This window comes from Electrona antarctica (genome assembly GCF_951216825.1).
Source record: "Electrona antarctica genome assembly, chromosome: 19".
NCBI lineage: Eukaryota > Metazoa > Chordata > Actinopteri > Myctophiformes > Myctophidae > Electrona > Electrona antarctica.
This window is the reverse complement of record NC_136800.1, coordinates 11,853,199-11,880,797: the sequence shown is the minus strand read 5'-3', so window position 1 is coordinate 11,880,797 and position 27,599 is coordinate 11,853,199. Positions and strand designations below refer to the sequence as shown.

Below are 27,599 nucleotides of genomic sequence, written 5' to 3'. Positions count from 1 at the left end.
ATTTTTCTAAGGCTAGTGCTTTCCTTGTGCTGATATACAGCCAATATTCTTCCATGGTCTTTGTCGCCATCATGTGGGCACCGTGAGGCTTGCAGGGACCTTTTGGCAAGGCAATGATTTATGGCCGTTTGTATACAATTTCATACACAAAGTGAAAGTACGTTATTAGTACTAGCAGATGCTGCTGTTTTTGTTGCGTATTAAATCCTGTAATTCTGCCCCCTCCGCCCGAAAAAAAAAACTAGTGTGGCCATTACGGGGATCGAACCCGCGACCTTCGCGTTATTAGCACGACGCTCTAACCAACTGAGCTAAACGGCCTTGCGAGTACTTCACAGAATAGATCACAAAACGATACTCTCCTTCGAAAGTTGAACCAAGCGTGTTAGAGATTGGCTTCCGAGTTGCAAGGTTGCAAGCCTCCAGTAGGAGGCAGAGCAGCACTGCCGGGCCAGCGTGTGAGCGTGCCTGTCACTCAAGACGGCCGTGGCTACTCAATGCAAGTGGATAGGAGCCGGTTCCGTCTATATCTATGCTCCGAGTGGAAGTGTGTAGGGCGAGTGGCGAGGAACTAGTTTCGCAGAGGGGGTAGAGCATAGATATACAGTATATTATATCTATGGGGTAGAGGTCTAGAGAGAGCTGTGTTACAAGAACAATGTGACGTTCTGGAGATGGGAGTGGCTCATAGGAGTGGCTGGGCCGGCCAAGAACCAAGAACCCGGAAGAACGACGGAATCAGCTGAAGATCCCCTCCTCGCGATCCGCATCTATGGTCTAATAAACAATTGACCAATACGTTGATTTAACTGCTACATAACTGCGAATCACCAACTGAAGAAGTTTAAGTAACGTTTCGTAGCATGATCGGATCCAGACCTCGTGGCGCAACGGTAGCGCGTCTGACTCCAGATCAGAAGGTTGCGTGTTCAAATCACGTCGGGGTCATCATCGGTGTATTTTTTTTCAGCCTCGAACAGAGGTTATAAAAAAAGAATCCTCTGAGACCACAATCAGCCCATGACAATGACGCCTTAATAAAGCCAATAATAACACTCGTCACTGTCATCAATGACAATACCTTATCAATATTGAAATTGCCAGTCTGACAGGCTCTGATTAACTTTATTGGTCATGAGCACATTTTAAATGGTCAATAGTCACGCTTTTGCAAAAAGTGGGCTCGTCCGGGATTTGAACCCGGGACCTCTCGCACCCTAAGCGAGAATCATACCCCTAGACCAACGAGCCATAGTCCTATGCGATATGCATATCTCAATATCTCCAAGCATTTACCGTTTTTGAGTTACTCGTATGTCCAGATTTGAGGGTTTCTGTACTTGAATCGAAAAATCTACAGTACATGATGTGAGAGTACTTGTATGCATGTACAATGTACAAGTATACTTTGGCGAAGTGTGCGCGCGTGCGTGCGTGATAACAGTTTAGATGAGGTATGGTAGCCCAGAGCCTTAGATATAGACAGCTGGCTTTAATTGGCTGCTTATTATGTCTATGCAGTATGTTCAGTGTTTTAACTAGCTATGTTTTAACGTGACAATTTAACTTAGGCTACTGTAAAAAAAAGACAATTAAGCTCAATGAACTGTATGGAATTCGTTGAAAACAAATGTTAAAGAAGCAAAAAAGCATCAGCTTTATGGTAGATTTAGCTATTGGGGTCCCAGTTTGTGTGGTGCATAATGATGGGATAATGACATAAAGCTCAAATACAGTGATTACAGATTCAAATTCGATTTCGCCACTATTCACGAAACCGTTGCAGTCATCAAAATGTTTCAACCAACTGCATACGGGTGGTTTTTATGTGTTGTCATGTGACCACACTCAGCCATCTTGTGGAAAACGGAGAGCGAGAGTCAGTCACACAACTCGAATACAAACCCTGTGCTGTCAGTACTAGCAGAGGTAAGATAGTGAATGTTTAATACACCGATCATCTTCCTAGCGAATTTTTGCCGACCCAATTAATTAAATAGCGATGACACGTCGTCCCGACGGGTCGAATAGGGAGTATTTTGGTACTGTTGTTTACTGGGCCCTGCAGCCGCGGACCTCCAGTGCCCCCGTGTCCCGCGTTGCAGCGCTGCGGAGCCGCGGGACGAAGCGACCGGGGGGCTGAGGCCGCGTGCGGAGCTAAACTGTTAGCATGTTAGCTACAAGTGTTGAGGTTAAGGATTAACTCGTGTCAGCGATGCGTATGCTTGTCTTCTTTATGAACCACACTTGACATGACTTCTTTAGTTTCTAACATTGTATTAACAATCATCCGGATATAACAATGCGTGTCATAACCGCGCATTGTGACATGACATTCTTCCTTGACTATAGCGAAGTATCTGTTGTCGCCACCAGCATGATGCACCAAACCCACCACGGCTAACATAAACTGTAGCATTAAACACTTTACAGCTAAGCTGCATAGCCAGTCGTGGCTAAAGAGTTGCTCATAAAGTCTAATACTAAGTTGATTCGTTTTGGCTTGACTTGGCAGCTGATGCAATGTTGACTGATATAATCACCACGTAACGTTATGTATGAGTGGGTGTCAAGTCAGTCATTGTAATTTGTAGGTAGGATACTGATACTAACATTACACGATACCGACTGTTTGTGATTACTTCATTACAGGCCATATGATTGGTGGTACTTCATCATTAGGCCATATGGGACATCGGGGCGACGGGCGATGTTCATGTGTTTGGGGGGGCAATGAAGGCAGCGTTAACTTGTAATACGATTAAAGTTTGTTTATGGTTGAAGTCAAGCTACACGTTTAGGTTAGTGATTGAATTTGAAGTAATGCTGCACTCTCGTTTCACGTTTGTTAGTGGTTGAGGCCATGCTGTACAGTATAAGTAACGTTTCACGTTGAGGTTAGTGGTTGAAGTAAATGCTGTGTAGCGAAATAGACTGCCACTTTTACGTTATGTCTTCAGCCGCTTTACCTTTATCAAAGAACCCGAAGTTCAAACTGATAAAAGGTGGGAGACGTTGGCAGCTGTTAGTATACTTGTCTGTTTGCTCAATGATAGCTTTAATAGCGTTATGTAATCCTTTGTCTTCTGATGTTGGTTTAATAAAACTTGAGCACGTTTGGTGTGTGTGTGTGTGTGTGTGTGTGTTCGAGTTGAATTGAAATTGAATTGTGTGTGTGTGTGTGTGGGGGGGGGGGGGTCTCACACTATACACGTGGCTTGTTGTGACTACATGGTGTGGGCTGTGTGTGTGTGTGTCGGATCCACCTGTTTGTGAATTATATGATCCTGTCGCCTTTTGGGTGACCGGCTCTTTGTTTAAGTGTTGCAAGTCCAAAGCTGACTGGACTACTGTTGTCAATTACAGGTGTCCGGGAGAACCCTCCTCCCAAACTGGGAGACTTCCCAAAATAGCTTTAGCAGATTGAAACTGTATCTGGTTGTCCGAGGCAGGGACGGGCTACCCTATGGAATGAGCTTGGATACTAGCCACCAAAGCATCTGCGAGTTTGCAAATTGAAGTGCAATGCAGCAGCATGTTGTTGAATAAACTTTTGGTTTCATCCCTCTTTGTTATCTTTTGTTGAACCGAGATTTGACAGTTTAATGGTGATCAAAAGGGAAGTGTATTCAGCACTACAAATGGTACAAAGTGTTCCACAGCTGTCAAAACAGACTGTGACATGGAATACCTACCCCATATCCGTAGTTCTTCTAGACATGTTGAAGATAAACAATGACAAGTGGGGATGTAATGGATGCATTCATTACAGATTCTTTATATATATACTTAAAAAAAAACAATTTCAAACAAAGCTGCATACTATGCTTTAATAATAGTTCAACTATACCTAGCAAAACTACATTTTGTTATCCTTCCGTTTGTAGAACTTTGAGGAAGAATGGCCGAAACCCAGACGCTTAACTTTGGACCAGAATGGTAAGTGATCAGTTAGGTGAGTTCTTAATGTCGTGGTTAGAAGTTATTGCTGTCCACGTATATGGGTTTGCAACACTGATGAGGGCTGTTAAACTGGTTTTCTAATGCAGCTGTGCTCCACATGTTGAGACATGCAAATTTACCATCTCAGCCTTTGTATTGTCGCCCACTCCTCTGTCCCCTCTGTTATTTCTACCTTTCTTCCTTCTCAACAGGCTGCGGGCCCTGTCTAGTGGTGGTGGTGGGGGCAGTGGTGGCGAGCGCACCAGCATTGTTGCCTCGCCACCTCTCTCACCTGCATTGCCAAAGACGTACAAACTTGCAGACTACCGCTATGGGAGAGAAGAAATGTTAGCACTTTATGTAAAGGACAACAAGGTGGGTCTAACATCAATGTTATGCTATAGTGTATAATGGCTATGTATTGTATGTAACACTTGACTAATTTGCTTTGTGTCTTAAAAAATAATAATGAACAAATATATACATATTTCTTAATTACATTTTGTCTCACATTTTTCATTGAAACTCCTCAATTACATATTTCCATCCTTAGATCCCTATAGAACTACATGACAAGGAGTTTCTGCCCATTTTACAAGAAGAGCCCTTGCCACCACTGGCACTTGTGTCTTTTACAGAGGAAGAACAGGTAGGAGTGCTTTGTGAAATGTCATGTCGATATACAAATATTTGTGAATAGGTGGTAAATGTCCCCTCCCCCATATTTCTTTTGCAGAGAAATTTTTCCATGTCTGTAAACAGTGCAGCTGTACTTCGACTGACAGGCCGAGGAGGTGGTCCACCGGTAGTGGGTCTGGGGGCACCAAGAGGCCGAAGTACCTCAAGGGGTAGAGGTGAGACCATTACAGCATTGTCTTCCTTTCCCTATCTAATTTCAGTGCTTAAAGGCTGCAGGGACATGTTCATGTTTCACTGTCTACTTTTTCACTCCTGATACCAATGCAGAATACAGAACTTTTACGTATCAGCCCATAATGAGTACCGACCCAATATTTAACCCTTTGTAGAATTACAAAGCTGTATGCAAGCCATGGATGTGGCTAAATCTACATAGCATGGCATCATCCTTGTAGAAAATAGTGAAATGTAAAAATGAAATGCATATAACATAGCTAAATGATGTCATAGAACTTCCTTCCTTTTTTTTTAAAGAAGAGGTCGCACAGCTCGTAGCCACGTTGCAAAACCTTTTATTTTGAAAAGAAACCAACGTTTCGACAAAGTCTTCTTCAGGGTTTGGAATAGAATCAGACATACTGCGTTCTGAGATTTCTTCTCCCTTGCAAGCAAGTCATGTCACATAATTTTACAACAAATTCTGAAATGGAACAGATGATAAGTGTCACTGATATCCAATCCAGAATTTTAGGACAGTATTAGACCTGATACCTAGTATCGGAACGATGCGTCTTTGAAGAATTTGGCTAGTTTCTGTACAGCGTGAGATGAGGGATGTAACATAAGTACTCTCTAGGCATTGTGCTTACTCAGCAGACTTTTTCACAACAGTTAAGTTCAGGTTTTTGTTATACAGTGAGTGTAATGGAAGAGCAATCCACCATATGGACTGTAGCTGCTAATAATTAAGATCTGATGGAACATTTTTAATCCACAAAGGGAAATGAGTATAAGTGACAATTCAACTAAAACTAAAACAGTCCAGAAAGTTCAAGAGAATAAGTTGCATGACGATGTACAGCAGCAGAACTGCTTTGCCATAAGCAACAATGTAAATGTTTTCACAAATACGACACGCTAATCAAGTCAGCCAACACGAGTAGACCTAACAATCCAGTAGTTCCCGCTCATAATTCTGTAGGCTTTACCAGACTTCCCAGCTTCATGATTCGAGGGATAGAATGGTAAATATGCTGGGTGAATAGAAATAAGTAACTTCGATGATAGAAAACTGGGGCTTCCAGAGTCACAGACTCAGATCCGCAAGACTAAACGTTATTTTGTTTACATATCACCATCACATTTAGAGTTCATCTGAACAATGTTTTTCTTTCTGTTTTCTTCAGGTCGAGGCAGAGGAGATGGCGGGTTTTACCAAAGAAGTTTTGATGAAGTGGAAGGAACGTTTGGCCGCGGTGCTAGGGAGATGCATCGTTCCCAGAGTTGGGAGGAAAGGTAATGAAACACTGGCATCTATAGGGTTGTTACCATTTTTTTTAAAGGAATACGTTTGTTTAGATATTGATGTCTGTTTTTTTTTCTTTCCCTCCCTAGGGGTGATAGAAGGTTTGAAAAGCCAGGTCGAAAAGAACCAGGTTAGTGATCCGATACGTTCCTCAAATATAATCAATATGTGATGTACTCACTGGCAAAAGCTTGTTACTTACAGTATGTACTTTCTCTCTTTTATCCCTCTTTCTCTGACCTGGCAGATGCTCCTCCAGCCCATTTCCCGATGAATCACGGTAAGTGTGCCCTGGTGCTGTGTCATGCTTTGCCGAGAGGAAGTGCAGTTTCTGGAGCATAGGTGTAAATTACCCAAATATATTGTTGAAAGCTTCCACAGAGAGCCTGCTCAACGCTAATGGCATCCATGCCTCGCCTTGCTCTAAACCACCCTCCCACTCCCTCCTCTCTGCAGTTCGTGCAAACTATGAAGAGGTCGGAGGAACAGGCCTGCCGAGGAAGCACGACTTCACACGCTCAGAGAGCGAGAACTGGCGTACTACACGTGATGACCAGAATGGTGAGGAGGATGAGGGGGGCTGGTGCCTGGCAGGGTCTCGACGGTCACGGGACAGTGACCGGTGGTGCCCGCCTAGCCCAGGTGTGCACTGTCTTGACTCCATTATTGCCACATTAATGCACTATATTGTGTGTGTTAACTGGGTGATAAAACAAGGAGGAGGATGCGATATAAATTTTATTTATTAAAACCAACATTTCAACAGTAAAGTCTTCTTCAGGGTTTGCCTGTTATCTGGGTGGACATTATCTTCTGTGAACTGCCAAGTGGAATTTGGGGCAACCTGTTCAACTGTTTTCCTTTTGTCATTATATACCCTCCTTGAAATGAAATATATTTTTCATAAATATATCAAGCAGGATAATTGGTTTAGGACCCAAACCGGCCTGGTAACATTATATTCTAATGGATTCCAGACACAATCATTGTCTAGAATCCATTATAATGCCAAGTTCCTTCTGATAAGATTCACGGTACTCCATTGAGTTCACTGACTCCTGGTGTCCACCACCCCACCACACCCACCCAGACGGGCAGATGCCTCGCTCAGCGGGGTGGCGAGAGCTCCCAGAGCAGCGGCGCCGTTTCCCTTTCGACGCCCGAGAGGATGAGCGGGGATACCGCCGGTCACGGTCAGGCAGCGGCAGCCTGGATGAAGAGAGGGACATCTTGCCAGAATGGTGCTTGGAGGATGCAGAAGAAGAGACGGGCACCTTTGACTCGTCAGGAGCCTTCCTCTCACTCAAGGTAAAGATTCATTGAATATAAATCGGCTTTTAATGACTTGAGCCGAGGAGCCAGAATTCCTGGGGTGACGAGTATCAAAGATGAGAAATACGTTTATGCCCTTATATGGTAAAAGATAAATAAATCGGGTATTCCAGTCAGGAGTGTAAGCCAAGCAATATACAAGTAAAGAAAAAGGAATGCTCACACAGCCAACCCATCAACAAAGGGAATGTCCACAGAGGTTCTCCAGATGAAAAGAGTTAGTACCTTCATGATCCATAGTGAGACGATAAATAAAAAGTAGTTAGAAAAACAAACTCGGGCAGACTGAGTTTGTCAAGCAGGCCAGTCCATTGAAATAACATACAGTAGTGTTTGTTATTAAGAGAAACATTTAGAACTGCAGTTTTTGTTTGCTGATATTTTTCTGTGCTACTGCTCCATACAAATGAGATAATGACTTAGGTCAAGGTACAGATGTACGTATGAGCTTGCTGTACATGTACACACCATAGAACATCTATTAATAGCTTATTTGGTTAGCACAAGAGTGCACTCAGCCATTACTATGGACTCAAAGTCCACCACAGATGATAATGGGTGAAATTCGGGACAGAGGAATTTGGGGTGGGCTTGGTCATCTGACTGTGGGGACTGTAGGGATATACATTTCAAATATTCTACCAGTCTTAATATTTGACTGACGACCCTGACTAACCCTAGCCTGTGAACTCATCCCTACTGGGCATGGCCATACATTACATTAAGTGTTGGTAAACAGTAAAACGTGAAAGACAAAACCAAACAATATTTATATTCACGTCTGTTATTGTGTTCTTAACGGCATGTAAATTATCCTGTTTCATCAAATTGTATTGGCATCGCCATAGTGCACATCTGTCATCTTATCTGTGGCTGCCTGCTGTAGCTAGGCTCTCCATGTCCTCAGGCCTGTGGCTTCCACTATCAACTACACTAGAATACAAAAAGGGGGGAAACGAGGCACAGCACACTGGGCTCCATGCCAGTGATGTGTCGTTTATTTTCCCTCTAAATGATTCAATAATTTCCCTCTGTAAATATTTTTTAATTCAACAGCATCATAGCTACGTATGTGTCGTCATCTTGAGTAGCCTTATATCAATTCTTTGCACTACTGTACACGGGAAATGAAAATGGTAGCCAATATCTTTTTTTATTCCAACGTAATCAAAGATTTTATTTTCTCCTGGACAAACGTGATAGGCTTTGGGATGTAGGGACAAGAGACTAGAGATGCGTATTCATTTCACAAAGCAGCCAATTATGTTTAGCTCCGTCAGTCATTGCTTCATCTCCTGCAGCATTGTATTCTGCATATTATACCACAAGAAGCGTACCATTGATGTCGGTATCTCCTAGAGCTGTGTTGTTGGCTTGTCTGTCCATCATGAGCCAGAGTGAGGGTGTTTGTTTCCACCCGTAGTTGTAATGACTGCTGGGAAATGGCTAGATATATTATTTTATGATTTTATGATTTTGATGGACAAAGTTCACTTTCCAGGGCAGTTGTGTCTAGGTCAAGCAAATTATATATTGGAGACTGTCACTTAATACTCACACCACACACACTATTTGAGGGGTTTACAATGACGTTGACAATGCGACTCTTTCTCTCTCTCTCTCCTCTGCTTTTAGAAAACCTCCAAGGAGCCGATCCTGGAGGAGGCAGAGCTGGACTTCAGGCCACTGGAGGAGTGTGAGGAAGGTCTGGAGGAGGACGACAGTCAGCCCAAGGAGACCAAAGACACAGAACCAGAGGCCAAGAAAGAGGCTGACAGAAGAGAGGGTCAGTGTCCCTTAAAGGTGTTTCCACAGTTCCACAGTCGTAAAGGATGGTGTGGGCGTGTGAACACAACATGGACTGGTATCTTGATACAACTGGTGTGAACCAGACAAAGATCTCCACTTTTCAAAGGAGAGGACAAAAGCAACAGTTCATTTTCTCACAATCCTCTTTTGTTCGACATAAAAAAAAAAAACATGTGCAAAATGATAAATAATTCAAATCGGTGGTTAAGGCTTATACCACATCATACTGTATAGACTCTTAATGCAGCCTGACAGCGAGTTGCGGGTTCGATTTCTGAGCCCGGCGGCCTTTGCGGGTCACTCCTCATCTCTCTCTCCCTGTCTCCTGTCTCTCTCTACTGTGTACTATCAATAAAGGCAGAAAAGCCCCCAAAATATCTTTAAAAATAATAATTCAAATCTCATTGCTGCCCGGAAGAAACCACCTAACTCAATTTCATAAATCAGTGCTATTGAACACCCTTTATGTCTGTGTGTTGGTTAAAAAAATATTTAACCAATTTAAAGTATTAAAAAGCGCTTCGACAAAAACTAACTCCACTTGAGCTGGATGTTTTCTCATTTCCTGAAAAGTTCCAACATTTTGGAGTTGGGTGGTTTTTCCAGACAACAGAGATATGTAATGGATATTATTTTTGTTGTGTTTAAATGCTATTTTTTGATGGAATCGAAAATAATGAAGCACTGATCTTTGACCAACTTCTTCTAACGACCATCTCAACTTGGAACTCTTCCAGAGTTGTCCAGAGTGGAGGAAGAGGCTCCATCTGCTGCTCCGCCAGTCCCAGAAGCCCAGCATCCCTCCCACATCCTCCCCTCTAGTCAGCCCTGCAAAGCAGAACAGCCAGAAAGGTCATTGGAACGGACGGAGCGACGGTCTCCCCCGGTATCGCGGACAGAGCCCAGCAAAGCCCCGGTGCATGTCCCCATGATCTCCAACATCATGTTGGAGTCCCTGCCCATGACCCATATCGCCACCACTCTCTCAGGTAGGTGACGGGCAGCAATACAGTGATGTATTGAAATTGGTTGTGCTGTGTCTTCCTGCTGGTACAATCATGAGATTTTACTTTATTAATTTTCAAATAATTGTGATGATTTTAATTGTTTTTGGTGTTGGATATTTGAACATGAATAGAAATTAGATTAAACAATTCTGTTTGCCTATGAGGTTTTGTAAACAAATTTACAAAATACAGGTTTGCACACTGTATCCTCCTTTTGATGGACTTTATTTGACAGGGCTGATATGACAAATAATAAAGACATGTCATATTTAATTTTATTTAATAAAAAACGTGCCATTTTGCGAAAACGTATGAACATTTTTAAGCATAGAAACAATATGATTATTATGACAGGCCTTCCTGTTGGATATATATATATTCATTCCACACCCTGTCCCATGCATGCAGAAGTCTCTGCCCCGTCGCCCGCCATCCAGCTACAGCATCAGAAGCCCATGGAAGTGCCCGTAGCCATGTCCAACGCCCTGCCCTTTTCCACCAGTATGCTGGCTTCTATCGGCCGGCCCGCCACCATGCAGCATGACACGGATGAAGATGAGGGACTCAGACACTTTGAACAGGTGGGTGAGCGCATTGCAGTTTTGGACATACTGACATACTTCAGATTTCTGTGCTTCATTTAGTGCATGCCTGTCCTCAGGTTCAGGTTCATTTGTCATATGTATAGATAGTATAAATACAATAAATTATTTTGCTCAGAGCATTCTCAGTCTTACATACACAGGACATAGACAAACATCTATAGTGCAAAGAAAAAGACAAAAACACAAAAAAGGTGCAAGTGAAGTGACAATACAGTGCAATACAGTTCAAGGTCAGCTGTTCAGCAGCCTGACTGCCTGGGGGAAGAAACTGTCCTGTCAGTTTCTCCCCTGATGATCCAATGTGTACATTAATTGTCTTGATTGTCTTGTCTCTTTATTGTTGGTTATTATAAATTTAAGCCAACATTCATAGTGGAGGAGCATAGGGAGAGATGAGGGTGATTTTGTGCTCATTCGTCTAAAAGCGTCTAAATTCGGCCATAGCCACTTGCATGTGCCCAAATGTGCTGACCTTGTCGCATTTGTGATGATGGCTATGGCCGTTTTTGTCCCAACGAGTGTTTTTTGTGCAAAACTAATGCTTGGAATGGATTCAGAATCATGATAAGTTACCCCCTAGTTTGAGACGTCAAATGCTACTTAACCCATTTTGGGCGGGAACCCCTTTTGGTGTTTTAAACATTGTTGTAATTTAGCTATTGAAAAATAGCAGATCTACAAGCTCATAGCGCGCGGCGCGCTATGAGCTTGTAGGTCTGCTATTTTTGTAAAATCGTGAAATTTTAAATATTTTTTAAAGTTTTGAGGTTAGGCCTAAATTGGTTTGTCAGACCGTAGGACGTGTGGAAACGTCATATGAAATACAACCGATGGATCCAGTGGAAGTGTACACGTCATAGCGCTTTTTTATTGATATCAAACATTCGTTTTGATATCGTTTAGAATATTAATGCTTCTAGAGAGACTTTATCGTAATCATCGCGAGGTAAGCAAGCAACATTATGCCTCCCGTTTTTTGTGTAAGGTGTGGGGGATTTCAGAGTAAAGTCTGCCATATCTGCCCGGCACCCCGAGCTCCTATTTTGAAAGAAATCCCGGCGCTCATTGTGTTAATATGGATTTGGCCACTGTGGCGACCTTCTAGGTCGCTGGCTCGGGCACCCTAGCTAAATCATTAGAGCATGCCCTGGGCTACATCTGTGCAAACTTTGGCGCTTTTAGGCGAATTGGCGCGAAATATCCCTATGCTTCTCCACTATAAGGAGATCTTACAACGCTTTGTGAGGACTGTAGATCGGCTCTGTGCACTGCCTGACTAGCAGACAACACTGACAGCAGCATATGGGTCTAAACGGTCCCACGGAAAAGGATTCTAACAAGATGTGCAACGTATAAAAGATGTGTCATGTTAAATTTAATAAAGTATCTGGAAATGCACAGGACACTCTTGAATGCAGAGTTGCAGACCGATGCATAGTGTTGAATTTATACTACGTTGTACGACTGTGTTGCTCACAGTGCACAACGTGTCGCATCATAACGCTTTCCTTATTTTTTTATATCACAGTTTGTAGAATGGACACAGTTCAATACAAAAAACTGCTATGGAGAGGATAAACAGAAAAAGCAGACTTGTTAATGCTGTGTTACTTTATTAAGTGTCCACCATAGTGTTGCTACCTATTGGGAAATTCAGTTAAAGTAACATTCGTTTTGTGACTCTTTGCCAGAAAAAGCCATGATGTTTTGAATTAAAGTATTCATTCTAGCACCGTTTTTAAAAGTACCGGTTTAGCACTGATAAAACACAAACGATACCCGACCCTTTCTGATAAAATCCAAGTGACAATATTACATTTTAGGTGTGCCCGGACTGCAACATTGTGTGTGGGTGTGTGTGTGGGTCTTCTCACTCGGTTCTCTTCCCTCTCCAGGAGGCAGAGAAGATGGTGGCTTACCTACAGGATGGCGTGGCTGATGACGACAGGCTGCTAGCTAAGTGTTCGGAAAAGCCCAAGCCGACAGGCCTGCCTCTCACCCACGAGGCTGCGCTCAAGTGGTTCTACAAAGATCCCCAGGGGGAGATACAGGGTAAGGCCTGGGAATGGAAGGAGAGAATCTGTAGTCTGGAGCTGGGGTAGAAAACTAAATGTCAAGAGCTTTGATGAGATTCGTAAAGTTGGAAGGCAGAATGAAGAGAGTGAACATGTGAAACTCCCATGTGTGTGTCTCAGGTCCTTTCAGTAACCCTGAGATGACGGAGTGGTTCCAGGCTGGCTACTTTCCTATGACCCTCTTGGTGAAACGGGGCTGTGACGAGGTGTTTCAACCCCTGGGAGAAATAATGAAGATGTGGGGAAGGGTCCCCTTCGCCTCGGGCTCTGCACCGCCACCTCTACAGGTAGGGTACCGTTTTGAGATGAACATTATTTATTCAGTGTTTCCTTCACTGGGATCGGTGTAGTGACCTTTTACAATCTCCCAAACCTGCTGTTTGTTAAATATTCAGTACTGACTGTCATCTCAAGGTGGCGTCCCACACCCTCAATAACACGTGTCAGAGAAAGCCTTCATTTGTCTTGAGTTGGGATGAGTATCTACTGTCTTCATTTTGATTATGTAAATCAAGATGCTTGATTTGACCTTTTTCCTTTTATTTTAATTGTGCCATGGGTTGACCTATGTGAAGAATAAAGCTTGTTTGGCACATACTACCTTTTAAGCCCTATAGACAAATAGCAAAAAGACCCGAACTATAAGCTAAAAACGATTGAAAAATAGAATGTGACAAATGGTGACACCAGGGATAAAGTAGTTAAACCAAACCCTCAATCCCCACTTGAATAAATGCACGTCGGTTTTGAGATGTTGTGGTTTGATTGGGGGATCATCTCTGGAATGTTTTCATGACAAACACAAATGACCACTAAACTGCAAGCATTCATAAATATTGTGTGATACATACTATTAAGAGGATTGATTGTTTAAGGGAGTTTGATTGTGATTTATATGACATGTCTCTCATGCACAGGGTGATGGTGATCAGGAGAGGATAAAGAGGCAGCAAGAGCTCACCGCCATCAACCTTTACCAGTTACAACAACTCCAATACCAATATCTCCTCAGGTGCGGTTCCTCTCAAACACTTAACTTGTACAGTGTAGCAGCACAGCATTGTTTTTGATTGACATTGTATTGATTGTATTGTACATCATCCGACACACTGCAGTCAACAGACAAGATATTGTTGAGCTGAAACATGTTGGTCATCTAACATTATGTCACACTGTCTAAGTCATGTTACAATAAAGGCCATTTAAATTCTCCTAGAATACTCTGGACTTGTTTTTTCGAAATAGTAAAGAATCTTAAATTCTTCTTTGCTTATGGTTTAATGCTTCCTAAAGAAGACCTGATTCTTTCCTACAAGTGGACCCACGCAGCGTTCCTATATTTGTTAATGTATTTAGTTACTTGCTTCTATTCACCCATTCCACATACCTCCAACATGGGTCCACTCTTGTTCTTTGTTCTGCCCTTCAGGCAGCAGTACGCCCAGGCCTTAGCCCAGCAGAAAGCTGCCGCCCTCAGCTCAGCTCCTATTCAGCAGCAGCAACAACAGCAACAGCAGATCAACATGCTCTTAAAGCAATACCAGACACTCAAGACCAGGTCAGTTTCCTACTACACATTGATGGGTTGCTTTTTTTGTACTTTGCATACACACAGAGAATGACTTCTTCAGTAGTGGCAGTAGTTTATTGGAAAGTGTTTAGCACTTGTAGATAGGCTATTTCACTATTAAATGGGGCCTAAGTAGTTAATTCATACTGTATGTTTGGGTCTCGGGGAGACACCAAATGTATCTTTTTGTGTTTCGGGCTAAAAAGGTTGGGAAAGCCCTTTACACAAACATAAAGTGAGCTTTTTCTCTCTTTCCCCCTCTCTCTCCTGCACAGAGCAAGTGAGAGCAGCTTACCTCCTGTTACTCGGTCCCTGTCTGTACCAGACTCAGGTTCTGTGTGGGAAATGCAGAACCCCTCTACTCAGGCCTCCTGCACACCAAACCTTCCACAAGCTGCACCAAGCAGTACGTTCCAACCACAAACATATTTGTTTTTGCATTGAGTTTATTTTCCCCCCTGGTGTTACAGTGCCGTATTAGATGGTTAAAATGTCCCACTTGTGTATGCCATACATTAAACTCTTGATTGTTCACAGCATGGGATGGAACAGGAAGCAGTGTATGGGATTTACCTATAGACTCCCTGGCCCAGGCTCCATCCATCGAGCAAATGCAACAGCTAGAGAAGGCAAAGACTGCCAAGGTAACCAGTTTATCACAACAGAAATTCTATTTTCTTTCCTCTGTCAATTACATCTGGTTAGTACAAAGCCTTTTAACGGATGTTTCAGCGAGCAAAGAACATCACTGCAGACTATACCAATGTTATTGCATGTTTAGCCTATTGACTTCAAGGCATGTGTAATCACTGTAATTGCTGATGACAATTTTCCAAATCATGCATGCATATATTATATGCATATTTAGTCATTACGCTAAACATGCACTACACCAGTATGGTCCTTGTAAGACATCGGGCAAGAACTAAGGAAAGGTGTAGTTAGTTTTCTTTTGTGATAACACTTGCTTTGCATCTGTGGATGTTGTAATCATATTCCTATATACTCCTTTATCAGCAGGACCTGGAGCGCCGTGAGTCGGAATTGAGGGCCAAGAGGGAGGAAGAAGATAGGAAACGGCTAGAGGAGGCGTTACGGGCGAGGCAGGATGAGGAACGCAAACGCCTGGAGGAAGAGGAGCTGGCACGGCAGAAACAGGTAAAACACCCGAGTAAGACTGTAGTGATTAATTAAGCAATATTGTATACAGGGGTGCACCTTACTGGTGCGCATAAGTGGTCAAAGTAACCAATCTGCCATGACAGTTGTTGAAGTAAGCTAGTGAGTAAACAAGAACCCACATGGATTAAACACGAGCTTATATAATAATGAAAACCATGTATCTGTGACTTCAACAATGTACACACTTTGGAATATAGTTAAACATGGAACCTCCGCAGCATTCGGTGAGTAGTAAAAGTGTTGGAGTTCATGTGCAACCTCTTCCTGCTAACGTGGTAGAGTAGAGACGTCTGTCCAACGTGTGCACCAAGCAACATCTCCAGGTGCTCCTCTGAGAACTAGCGCAAAGAGGTTATGTGCACCTCTGATTATATGAGAGCACCGTCATCATTGGAACGACAGTTATGCTGTAAGGATTGAGGGATTTTGTGGCACACATTTAATATTGCCATTATACAGTGGTTATCAACAACAAAAATAGAATCGAAATGTATTCATGTTGTGGGGCAATTGGCTCTAAAAAACTAAAACAAAAAAACACTGTTTTCCTGGAAATACTTGGTCTGGCTAATACCTGGAAAACATTCAATCATGTGGGTAGACGTCTTTGTAATGAAACCTAGATTACTACTCCAGCAGCAGCAAGTAGGCCAACCTTTAGTAAAAAACTGGCTTTGTTTGCTCAATCTTGTAAGACATCTGATGAAATGCATTTTCTTCCATTGACAGATTGAGCTACTACGTCCCCATCCCCAAAATTAACTTTTAAGCCAGTAGCTTTATTGATCTCTGTGGATTTAGAAATGTTTAAGTTAACACTGATTGAAGGCAGCTGTGTGGCGACTGCTTAAAGTTGGTTAAATACCTGTTAAATCTAAAGTACAACAGTGCACATTGTGCTGTAGCAAAGGTTCCTACCTATATAAATTCTTACCAATATCGCTTTGTGCCTTTAGTATTGGTTAAGGCACCAGCACCCGTTTGTAAAAGTATCGTTTGAGTGGATATGGGGGGGAGGGAAGGGTACCCAACCCTGAGAGACTAACCCTGCTGTCTTCTACCACTCAGGAGGAGGCATTGCGGAGGCAACGAGAGCAAGAAGAAGCGCATCGCAGACAGAAGGAAGAGGAGGAGCGATTGGCGCAAGAGGAGGCTCTCCGCAGACTGGAGGAGAGGCGGAGGGAAGAGGAGGAGCGGAAACAAAGGGAAGAGTTCTTACGTAAACAGGTAAGCATCATGTTACCAACTTACCGGGCTCACACATTACATTGTAAAGCCTAAACCACTTGTGCTTATAACCACGGCCCGCTTGGGCAACGCAGAAGTGCTTCTTGCCTACAACTGCAGACAATAAATTGTTTGGGCCGATAAATTATAGATTTTGACCGTGACAGAGGCACGCCGGCTCAAGTGAACTTGAGCCACGCGAGTTGCCGTGCCGAACGTTGCAAAGTTCGATTGAGCCGACTAAGCGCTGTTGGAGTTGCCTCCCGATAGGCACAGAATCGTAAATCATGTTTTCGGGTGAGTGTTTGTCCCAACTGCCTACCAGTGACTACTGGCCAATCACAGCGCGTCCTTGCACAAGTGGTATAGGGCAGGCTTTGGGATGTCGCCACTCAGAGGGTCGGTTATGGGACGAAATAAGAGAAGACTGCAGTTTATAAGCTTCACTATAACAAGTGCTCCTCACCGCCGCTCCAGGAGGAAGAGCGGAGAAAGCAGGAGCAGCTGGAAGCTCTGAGAAGACGCGAAGAGGAGAAACGAGTGGAGGAGGAGGCCGCTGCTGCAGCAGTCTTGGTCCAGCAACAGCAGGAGGAGCAGAAAAGGAGGGAACTGGAGTCACAGAAGCAGCTAGAGTTGCAGAGACAGAGACTGCAGCAGCAGGAAGCACTCAGACGACTCCAGCAGCAGCAACAGCAGCAGCAGCTCGCCCAAATGAAGGTACCTTCCGCATGAATCTATTTTGTGTCCAAGCATAGAAATGGTAAAGCCGCGCCTGCCTCTGATTTGGCCTACCGACACTGCCCATCTTGCATTTGACTTCTGCACTCAAATATGTAAAATGCAGTATATGTGAATTCCAAAGTTTGTTCAGAAAGTTGCATAGAATGTTGCAGAAGTGAAAATGTATAGTTGTATACTGCTGAATGAATGAATATGAATGTGTGACCGCAGATCCCTCTCTAGAACACTTCCATTCCTTATTAAAGGGTTTTATACCTATATTATGTAACGCATGATATACCTATACAGTTACTTTATTTATTGGAAATCCTTCCAACCCTCATGAGCCATAAAGGTTCACAGACTCTTGTCAACCGCACAAGTCCAAAAAAGAATCTAGTTGAACATTTGTGTTGCTTTATACCTTAGCTCCCATCCTCATCGAAGTGGGGCCAGCAGTCGACAAACTCGGCGGCCATAAACCAGAGTCAGAACGCCCTGTCACTTTCTGAGATCCAGAAACTGGAGGAGGAGAGAGAGCGACAGTCACAGGAGGAGGTAAGGATGAGTCGGGTGTATTCCTTCCCTTCTCCAGCCACTCTAGTGTGATGAGTAATGCACACTTGACTCATTTGTGTTTGGGAACCATACAGGTAATGGACCAAGTGCATTTTGCAGTCAGAAATCCATGAGTGATGTTAATAAGCTCAATTTCGTCATGGCTGTAGGTGTACAGGGGCATATTCAGGACAGGCAGGCAGGCAGAGATGCAGACAATGCACTTTAAACTGCCTCTAGAGGTCTTCTTCGGCTCCATCTGCTGGCAAATGTTACAAGGAATATATAAATCATTACTATTAGGTTTGAACCATTCGGTCTGGAGTCTGCATGTTCTCCCCATGTACCAAATTACATGCGTGTTGGGGACGGGGACACACTCTTGCTAGTGCCCTTGCCTAAGGCACTGTCCCCAGACCTGGAGTTTGTCCCCAGACGACGACTCTGGGACGACTTTCACTGCCCTACAAACTTAAGCTACAAAGTAAAGTAGCTAAAGGAATTATCTAGGTAATTGAATGGATATTCATCTGTGCTAAAAATGAAATATCCTCCTGGCTCACATGTTTTGTTGCCTTTTTTTATATAAAAAGCCTCAGCAATGTGGATATAGATGTATTGCTTTATTCAAAGACTATATATACCCTTGGTAGGCCTGCTACAGCACATTTTATTTGTGTTTGAGCCTAGGTTTGTTTCATTGTTTTCCGCATTACCTGGCTGGTGGATGGATTTGTATTACACATACATTCCACAAATCTCTATGTAAAGTATGTGCGTACATTGTCTGCCACTCCATCGCATATCCCGGGAAGAGCGCCCCTCAACAGCTCTTTTTTTGAGCAGCGCTAGCCCCTCCTATGACCAGCTTTGAGGGTTTTTGTAAACACAAACATTGAAGACAAAAGTGAGGACGCAAATTCTGATTGGCCAGAATGAGATGATGTATGATGTACGATGATAAGAGCGCCCCTCACTTCACATGAGTGTGATTTCTGTAATATATTTTGAGGGCGCTAGCCCCTCCTATGTCCAGCTTTGAGTGTTTGTGTAAACACAAACATTGAAGACAAAAGTGTGTAAAACAGAAACATTGTGTAAACAACCATTGAAGACAAAAGTGAGGACCCAAACTGTGATTGGCCAGAATGAGATGATGTATCATAAGAGCGCCCCTCACTTCACACGGGTGTGATCTTTATAATGTTCCACATACAGCATAAGAGACAAAGACATACCCTTACAAGTCTAACAAAACGACACACACAGAGAAAACAAAAAATCACACCCGTGTGAAGTGAGGGGCGCTCTTATCATTATACATCATCATACATCATCACATGAACAACTGAATTTGATTGGTTGGTTAAATTTAAATCATATTTGGTGGACATTTGACCTAATTTCTCCTTTCATTGTCAATGACAAATATGAGACGGATGGGTACAACATTTAGCGGACATTTGACCTACCATAATTTCTCCTTTCATTGTCAATGGCAAATATTGAGACGTGTGGCGACAAGCTGTATATAGGAGGGGCTAGCGCCCCTCAAAAATAGGGGATGAACTGTTCCTCCAATTCATCAATAGTTCAATACAATAAAAGAAGAAGAAAAGAGAATAGAAAACATAACGCACAAGCCACTACACTCCATATAGTTCATAGTCCAACAGATCAACTGTAGATATGAGCACCAAAACAAAGTAACAGTGAGAAGTCCTATTCATATTCCCATTTCCCAGGTCTTTTTCAAGGTCTTATCCACATTAGGGTTCAAGTGTATTTGGGCATTGAGCTTTTCGAAGGATCCGAGAGATTTCGGCGGGAAAATAAACTAGCAGTGAGGTCCACAACTTCCAAAAGGAAGCTTCGTTGACTCTATACACCACACACAAACTCTCGTGGGGGAGCACGCCAAAAGTCTATACCAGAGTAGTACGGTAGGGGGCTTATCCTTAATCCAATTTATCAAAATGTGTTGAAGTTTATCAAATAACTGAAATTGTAAGGGAATCAAATTAATCTCTTTTGACTGGAGTCCCAAGATAAAAGCTCCCGGATCCTTCTTTAATTGAACCTTAAAAATATCGCTTAGCTCACGTGCCACCTGACCGCAAAACCTGGATATCCACTTGACTTACATTCCCAAAAGTAGTGATGGTATGTTCCGAGATCTGTATGACATTTAGAACACAGGAGATAATGAGTGGACCATTTTGTTTGGTATCACAGGTGTAATGTGTAGTCTGTTTGTTTTGCGTTTCTCTTAGTCTGTTACGGGTGTAAACTAGGGGTGTGCATCTCTCCCTTACAAGACGATTCGATACGTATCGATACGCATGGGCTACGATGCGATTCGGGGTCGATACATTTTATATACAGAACGATTCGATTCGATTCAGTCCAAATCGATACGATTTCGATTTTGTGGAACTTCATGGAATTTGATGCGATGCGATTCGATTCGATACGATACGTTGCGATCTGACACATTTAACCTTCTATAGATTTTTTATTTGAAGCTAGATCTATAAAGAATAGGGTTGGGACTTCATTAAAAAACATCTAATTAATTGGAGGCGTTGTGATTGATTAATTAATCTCAATTAATCACATTTTAATCGCATATCAATAGGCCTATTTGACCTGAGCAGTGAGCTTTTTTTTCAAATGGATTTGGATATGAGTGAATCAATGAATAGTGACTACATAAGCATAGGCAATAAAACAAGTAGTAATAATAATAGTGATAATAATATTATTTATATGCTTCTCTGAGTACTTAAAGACACTTTTCAAGGAGAACATGAGAAAACAAATAAAAACAACTTTATTAGAGAAAAACTAAGACTATGGAATAAAATAAATGAAAGCTATAGCAATATTCCAGAGGTGGGTTTGAATTTATAGGTGGTGGCATGTCTCTGAGTTTTGGAAGTGCATAGTTTGACAGGTCTGACTGCCTGCTGTGGACAGTGAAACCCTGACCATTAAACACGGGCAGACGCAACGATACAGTCTATCATTCATTGTTAAAGCTCCAAATGATATTCCCATTCGTCTTTGTGTCTGCCCGTGTAAACGCAGCAGCGAGTGTGAGGGGTTGGGGAACGGATGGAAAGTATAGTGTTATTAAGGAGGACTCCTTCTAACTATATGGAAGTTAAACTAACGTTAGCTCCCATGCTAGCTACTAGCTAGTAGCTTCCCTCGTCAGACAACAGAACACCACCACAGATCGGGTGGAAGCTGTTGATATCACTGCTTGTGCCCGTGGATGGGAAATAAGATTTAAAAGGCTATGGAAGCGTGGATGAAAGCACAGATGTGTGCAATAAAGTTGTGTCGGATCTGCCTGTGCACCCCGTCTGCTGCTCGTGTGTTGTGACTGTCGCTGGTGCAAAGTTAAAGAGCGTCATAAGCATGCGCCCTTCCTGCGCTGGAAGTAGCAGATCTACAAGTTATCTACCCGTCGCAATGCACAGCGCTGTGGGCTTGTACATCTGTGTTTTTCCCGCAGTTAGTTGAATTATATCGATTCACAACTTTAGGATCGATCCAACGTCCGATCCAGACGCTAATTTGACCGATCCAGACACACGTGCATCGATGTAGTCGTATCGTTAATGTTAAAATCGATTATCGATTCATATCGATATTTTTTGACACCACTAGTGTAAACCTTTAACGAGTCGATGGCCTCTTGCCAGTCGTCCTCGATATACTCGTTAAAATCCCTCTCCCACTTGTGGAAGGATTGTACCTCCTGGGAATCCAGTGAGTATAACAGAGAATAAAACGATGAGAGAAAGTGTGATGCATTGCTACATTTACATGAAATTCTTCTGCTTTACTATAAAGGGAACCAAGTGGCAGTGGCAGACTTAGTGAGTTAATATAGTGACGTATTTGCAGGAACCCCCACGCCCCCCCCCCCCCCCCCCCATTTTTTTTTAAATTGTGTCTGCAGCTGCTGAAGCGACAACAAATCACCCAGTAATCTAAGCCCTTGGGAGTGCCAGGTCTTAAAGATAGCCGATAATAATAATAATGTGTCTATACATTCACAGATTGTGAATGTATCACTGTGTCTGATCTCAAGTGCAATTTGTTAATATAGCATCAAAATCACTTTAATAGGGTTAAAGTGGAACCCTATATACAACAGATATTTGGAAAATAAAAATGGCCAATCTGCAAGCTGACAACGCGTCGTGAGCTTGTAGATCTGCCTTCTTTATTTTTACACAAAATATTCTCTGATTTTCTTAAGGGTCTGCAGCCAAATACATATTTTGTGAACCACTGGCATATTTCACACATACCTGTATGTACTTTTTATTTATTTTTTGTCTCCATGGACTGAATACATTCTGTGTCCTGTCCTGTCCCACCTCACGCCACCCTTGCAGCAGCGACGTCAGCAACAGGAGCTGTTGAAGCTCCAGCAGCAGCAGGCCCTGCAGCAGGCCCAGCAGGCCCAGAGCAAGCTGAGCGGCTGGGGCAGCGTGGCCAAGCAGCCGCCCGCCACCAAGTCCCTGCTGGAGATCCAGAGGGAGGAGGCCCAGCAGATGAAGGAGCGGAAGGAGCAGCAGCAGCAGCAGCAGTCTCACCCCACCGTCACCCAGCAGAACAGGGCTGTCCCCCAGAACAGAGCTGTATGTTGTCTATTTATTATCCCATTTAGGCCTGAAAAAAGTCTTCTAAATCCTCCAGTTTTCTGAAATAAATATTTTCACGATTTTTCAAAAATAGCAGACCTACAAGCTCGTAGCGCGCCACTCTGTGGCACGCTATGAGCTTGTAGATCTGCTATTTTTCAATAGCTAAATTATAACGTAATGTTTAACACCAAAAGGGGTTCCCGCCCAAAATGGGTTATTATCCTGAGAAACCTGAGAAGATTATACAAATGTCTTCTAAATCCTGAGAGTATTCTGAAAAACCTATGTTTCCATGTCACTGGTTCTCAAACATTTTCATGTCAAGGACACCCAAAAATATGTGTAATTGGCCACCGGACCCCCATCTGAAAATATGTTGTTCCAGCAGGGACCCCCCCAGAAGCAAAGATATGAGTTAAAAACGCTCTCTCTGAAATAATATATATTCAAAGATTTGTGGCACATTTTCACGATTTTTCAAAAATAGCAGACCTGCAAGTTTGTAGATCTGCTATTTTTCAATGGCTAAAGCATAACATAATGCCTAAAACACCAAAAGGGGTTCCCGCCCAAAATGGGTTAAGACCATCTGTTACGGGGCACGGTGGCACAGTCTGTAGTTTTGTCGCCTCACAGCTAGAAGGTCCTGGGTTCGATTCCCGCTGGGGGCGTGTTCCCTCCTCTGTGTGCCCATCACATGCCGGGGTTGGCAAAAGGGCCTTTCTGTGTGGAGTTTGCATGTTCTCCCCGTGTCCCCTAGGGTAGGTACCCTCACAAAAACATGCAGTAATCCCGGTCTCTAAAACGTGGCACCGAGTGCCACGCTACAAGCTTGTAGATCTGCCCGTTTTGAAAAATCGTGAAAATGTGTGCAAATCTTTGAATATATATTCTTTCACAGCAAACGTTTTAACTCAAATCTTTGCTTCTGGGGGGGCTCCCTGAAACAACATATTTTCAGATGGGGGTCCGGCGGCCAAATGCATATATTTGGGGTCCTTGACATGAAAAAGTTTGAGCACCACTGATACAGAAACTGATTTCTGGTTTAAGGACTTCAGTGTTTGTACCATACAAGTGTATGTATAAGTACAGAACAAAGAATGTTTGCTTTCGCCATCTTTGTTGAAGAAGTGTCTGGGCAATTATGATTTACTCTTACTAGAATCAACATTTGGAAACGAGTGTTATTAACACTGCTTTGCTTCAGGTTGATCTGAAGTATGCACACATTGTAATGCTGTGTAATATAAGAGAGAACAGGATTGCGGGGGTGGTATGGGGTGGTATTCATTTGAAATCTGTGCGAAGGGAATTTCCATTTTTATGGATGATAAAGTATCACAAATCTGAACCAAGAGATTGGCACTGCTCTGCTGAAGAGTTGGATCGATTTCAACGTGTTGAAATGACGTTTATTTTCTGCTGCTCTATTCTGACTCCACTGTCGTCCTCCTACACGTTGGTGATGCATCCCTTCAGATGTCACTTGATATTCCATTTGAGTCATGACTACTCTTCTTGGTGTTTTCTCCATATGGATTTTTCTAAATAGAGCCCCGTACAAAAGTATAGTAATTAGTCACCGTCTGTCAGTCCACACATGTTATTCTTAACCACCGTAGCAGCACTATGGCAGGGCTCTTCCTGACAACCAAGACTATTCCTAGTTAATAAACTGTAAAATATGGTTACATAATACAGTGTGGATCCTATTAAAGGGGTTATAATAATTGCCCCTAACGTCTTGGTTGAAAGGTTTATAGATTGTCATGTGTCCCTCACCTCCTCAGCCCTCTCTGTCCTCCTCTGTGTGGGGGGCCGTGAACACGAGCAGTACTAACTGGGGGTCAGACTCCAGCAGCATCTGGGGTGACACGCACAACTCCAACATGGGCTTCTGGGACGAGGCCGTGAAGGAGGCTGCCCAGCCGACTCCCCCACCCAAGAAAGCCAGCACTCAGAAGAACAACAAGGGCAATGCCAACCTCAGGTACTGTTGCTGGTGCTCTGCTGGATTACGCAGGACGTCAAAACCACAGTGCATCATAGGTCCTAGTAAAGACATACTTGATCATGTTGTCGATTAACATTTGCCTGTGTACGTCTTATGTTTAGTGGAAAGCCCAACAAGAAGGCAGAGGAGGAGGAGAAGGTGATAAAGATATTTCAGCCAGTCAATAAGAGCCAGCAGGATGGCTTCATGCAGTGGTGTGAGCAGGCTCTGCACACGCTCAACACAGCCAACAACCTGGACGGTGAGTCTTAAAACAAATATGCATTTCAAAAATACACAAATGACCCATTTCTGGAAGCAGTCGCACCAACTCACTGCTGGTCCCTCCTTCCCCTCCTTTTCCGTCCTCCAGTTCCGACGTTTGCATCCTTCCTGAAGGAGGTGGACTCTCCGTACGAGGTGCACGACTACGTCAGGGCCTACCTGGGAGACACGCCTGAGACCAAGGAGTTTGCCAAGCAGTTCCTGGAGCGCCGTGCCAAACAGAATGCCAACCAACAGAAAGCAGCCCCACAGCATCAACAACAAGCCCTCAAGCAGCAGCAGGTGAGAGACTCTGTCCCAAAGAAGACTCATAGGACAGACACACTGAATCCAGTGACAACGCCTTAAACTCTGTTCCCACCTAGTCACTTGAATCGCTTCACTTCGCTGGGTGATGCGGTGGGTGTTGCGGTGGAATAGGACAAAAGTGTTTATTCACGTGTTCAGCTAATCGCCTCTTCATGCACACTCATGTCAATCACTATATTCTGCCCTCACTCCATTGCACAGCATTGTTTGGACTGGGGTTTCTTTCAGTTGTGCAAGTCTCATTCTCTCTCCGTCTCCCAGGATTCTGTATGGGGTGGGACAGGTTCGTCGTCTAACTACCAGTCCAACCACACAAGCCTCCAGCAGCCACGCTTTGAGACGGTCACCTCAGGGAAGAAGAAGAAAAAGCAGAAGATGGTCCGTGCAGACCCCAGTCTACTAGGTGAGTGCACACATGAACCACTGTATGCTGTCGGTGGAAAGAAATCTGTGAAATGTTGTGAAGGTGAAACGACAATTTGATCTAGTCCTGCATCTTAAAGATTGTTATCTTTTACACAGGTTTTTCTGTGAATGCCGCATCTGAGAGATTGAATATGGGAGAGATTGAGACTCTGGAAGACTTTTAAGGGACTGCTGCCAACCAACCCCCAGTGACTGTCTGTTTTGAACAGCTGCCATTTTACCTGCGCCCTAGCCCCTGCTCCTGCCCAGGCCCTTTACACCCCGACGTTCTTCACTTCTTTTTTTTTTTTTCTTTTTTTTAAACATGAATTCTTTGTTTTTTTCTTTTAAACATGAATTCTTTGTTTATCTTAAGTTAATTCCAAACAGCGATGGGAGGCAGGGGGTGCATCCACATTCGTAAAGGACTCCCATCTAACGAAATCCCTGAGAGAACAGGGCAGCCAAGATGCGCACCCACCCATCCATCCGTGAACCATCCAACCAAGCAAGCAATCGGTCAACCCAGCCTAGGTTTCTGGAAAAGGTCACAGGGGGGTATCTCGCGTCCGCCATCGGGCCGCTTAGTCTAGGCTGCACACGATGCGTTTGAAATTTGCAATAACAAACAATTCTAAATTCTTTATCCCATGGGATTTCTTTTTTTTTAAATTGTGGATTTGTGGGTAGGGTGGTGGTGAGGGGGGTGGTCAATGGGAATGGTAGAGATTATATCTATTTTTTGTTTTGTTTTATTTTATTTATTAAAAGTCTTCTCCACACTTTAATTACCCATTCTACCCACACACCCCCCATTTTCTGATGGTTGTTCATGGATAATAATGGCAAAGTAGGACCCAAGGATTCGTTGCCCACTTATGTCCTGTTTTAAGGACATGTTTGAAAGTTCCAAGTAGTAGTTATCTATTTCTTGTAAAATACTAGGCTGTTTAAAGAATAAACTTTCAAGTCTGCATCTGTATTATAATATATGGAAATGAACGCTGGAGTCATACTTTTTTATTGCGGTATGAAATAAAACAGTCTCTTGTGTGGGCTGTTCACACCTCTCTTGTGTCTGAATGAGTGAATGGAGGCGGCTTTTGCATGTAGTTAATTTCATACCCATGTATGCAGTGGTGGAAAAAGTACTTGCATGTTTTATTTAAGTGAAAGTATTCATACTTCAACATAGAAATACTCTCTTACAAGTAAAAATCTGGAATTCAAAATGTGCTTGAAGTGCTGAAAGTGGTCATTGTGCAGAATGTCTCATTTCAAGTTTTCAAATGTATAAAAAGAAACATTTGAAAATGGAGCTACAAGCTCACAATTTGCAAGACTTGTAGATCGGCTATTTTCAAATGGCTGAAGTGGTTAATGTATGTTTTGTAATAGTAAACAAAATCTACAAACTACAAAGTAACTAGTAACTAAAGTTTTTAAAAAGTAGTGGAGTAAAAGTACAATATTTGCCTCTGAGATGTAGTGGAGTAGAAGTACTGGAAGTTGTATCCCCGTAAACTACAAATGCCTCAACTGTACTAAATTAAATGTACTTACTTATACTTTCCACCACTGCGTGTATGCACTATAAATACCTGTTTTACACTAGCCTGGGAAGCATTCCTTTTCAGGGTTTCTGATCCTGTTTGGAGCGGATGATGTTACGTCATGTTGTAACTGATATGTTACGTCATGTTGTAACTGGTTTGTTTGGAGCGGATGATATGTTACGTCATGTTG

At 43.1% G+C, this 27,599-nt stretch overlaps 1 protein-coding gene across 6 annotated transcripts; it reads left to right on the top strand.

Moving 5' to 3' along the window:
• The first annotated feature begins 1,466 nt into the window (after nt 1-1,466).
• On the top strand, nt 1,467-26,922 carry gigyf2 (GRB10 interacting GYF protein 2). Of its 6 annotated transcripts, XM_079530407.1 has the most exons (29): nt 1,467-1,929; nt 3,888-3,939; nt 4,155-4,317; nt 4,496-4,591; nt 4,679-4,796; nt 5,988-6,096; nt 6,196-6,236; nt 6,354-6,386; nt 6,563-6,748; nt 7,134-7,414; nt 9,074-9,224; nt 9,985-10,236; nt 10,663-10,835; nt 12,755-12,911; nt 13,055-13,221; nt 13,852-13,946; nt 14,364-14,492; nt 14,780-14,910; nt 15,042-15,148; nt 15,522-15,662; nt 16,755-16,913; nt 17,391-17,630; nt 18,063-18,191; nt 22,607-22,852; nt 24,652-24,851; nt 24,977-25,116; nt 25,228-25,421; nt 25,710-25,851; nt 25,971-26,922. In XM_079530407.1, the coding sequence occupies exons 2-29, from the start codon at nt 3,902-3,904 to the stop codon at nt 26,036-26,038; spliced, it is 4,086 nt and encodes a 1,361-aa protein (XP_079386533.1). In that variant the 5' UTR covers nt 1,467-1,929; nt 3,888-3,901; the 3' UTR covers nt 26,039-26,922. The 6 variants fall into 6 exon arrangements, with proteins under 6 accessions (XP_079386533.1, XP_079386534.1, XP_079386532.1 ...); XM_079530408.1 differs by lacking the exon at nt 1,467-1,929 and having other exon boundaries at nt 6,563-6,667; nt 7,197-7,414; XM_079530406.1 differs by lacking the exon at nt 1,467-1,929 and having other exon boundaries at nt 6,563-6,667.
• Nucleotides 26,923-27,599: the final 677 nt, after the last annotated feature.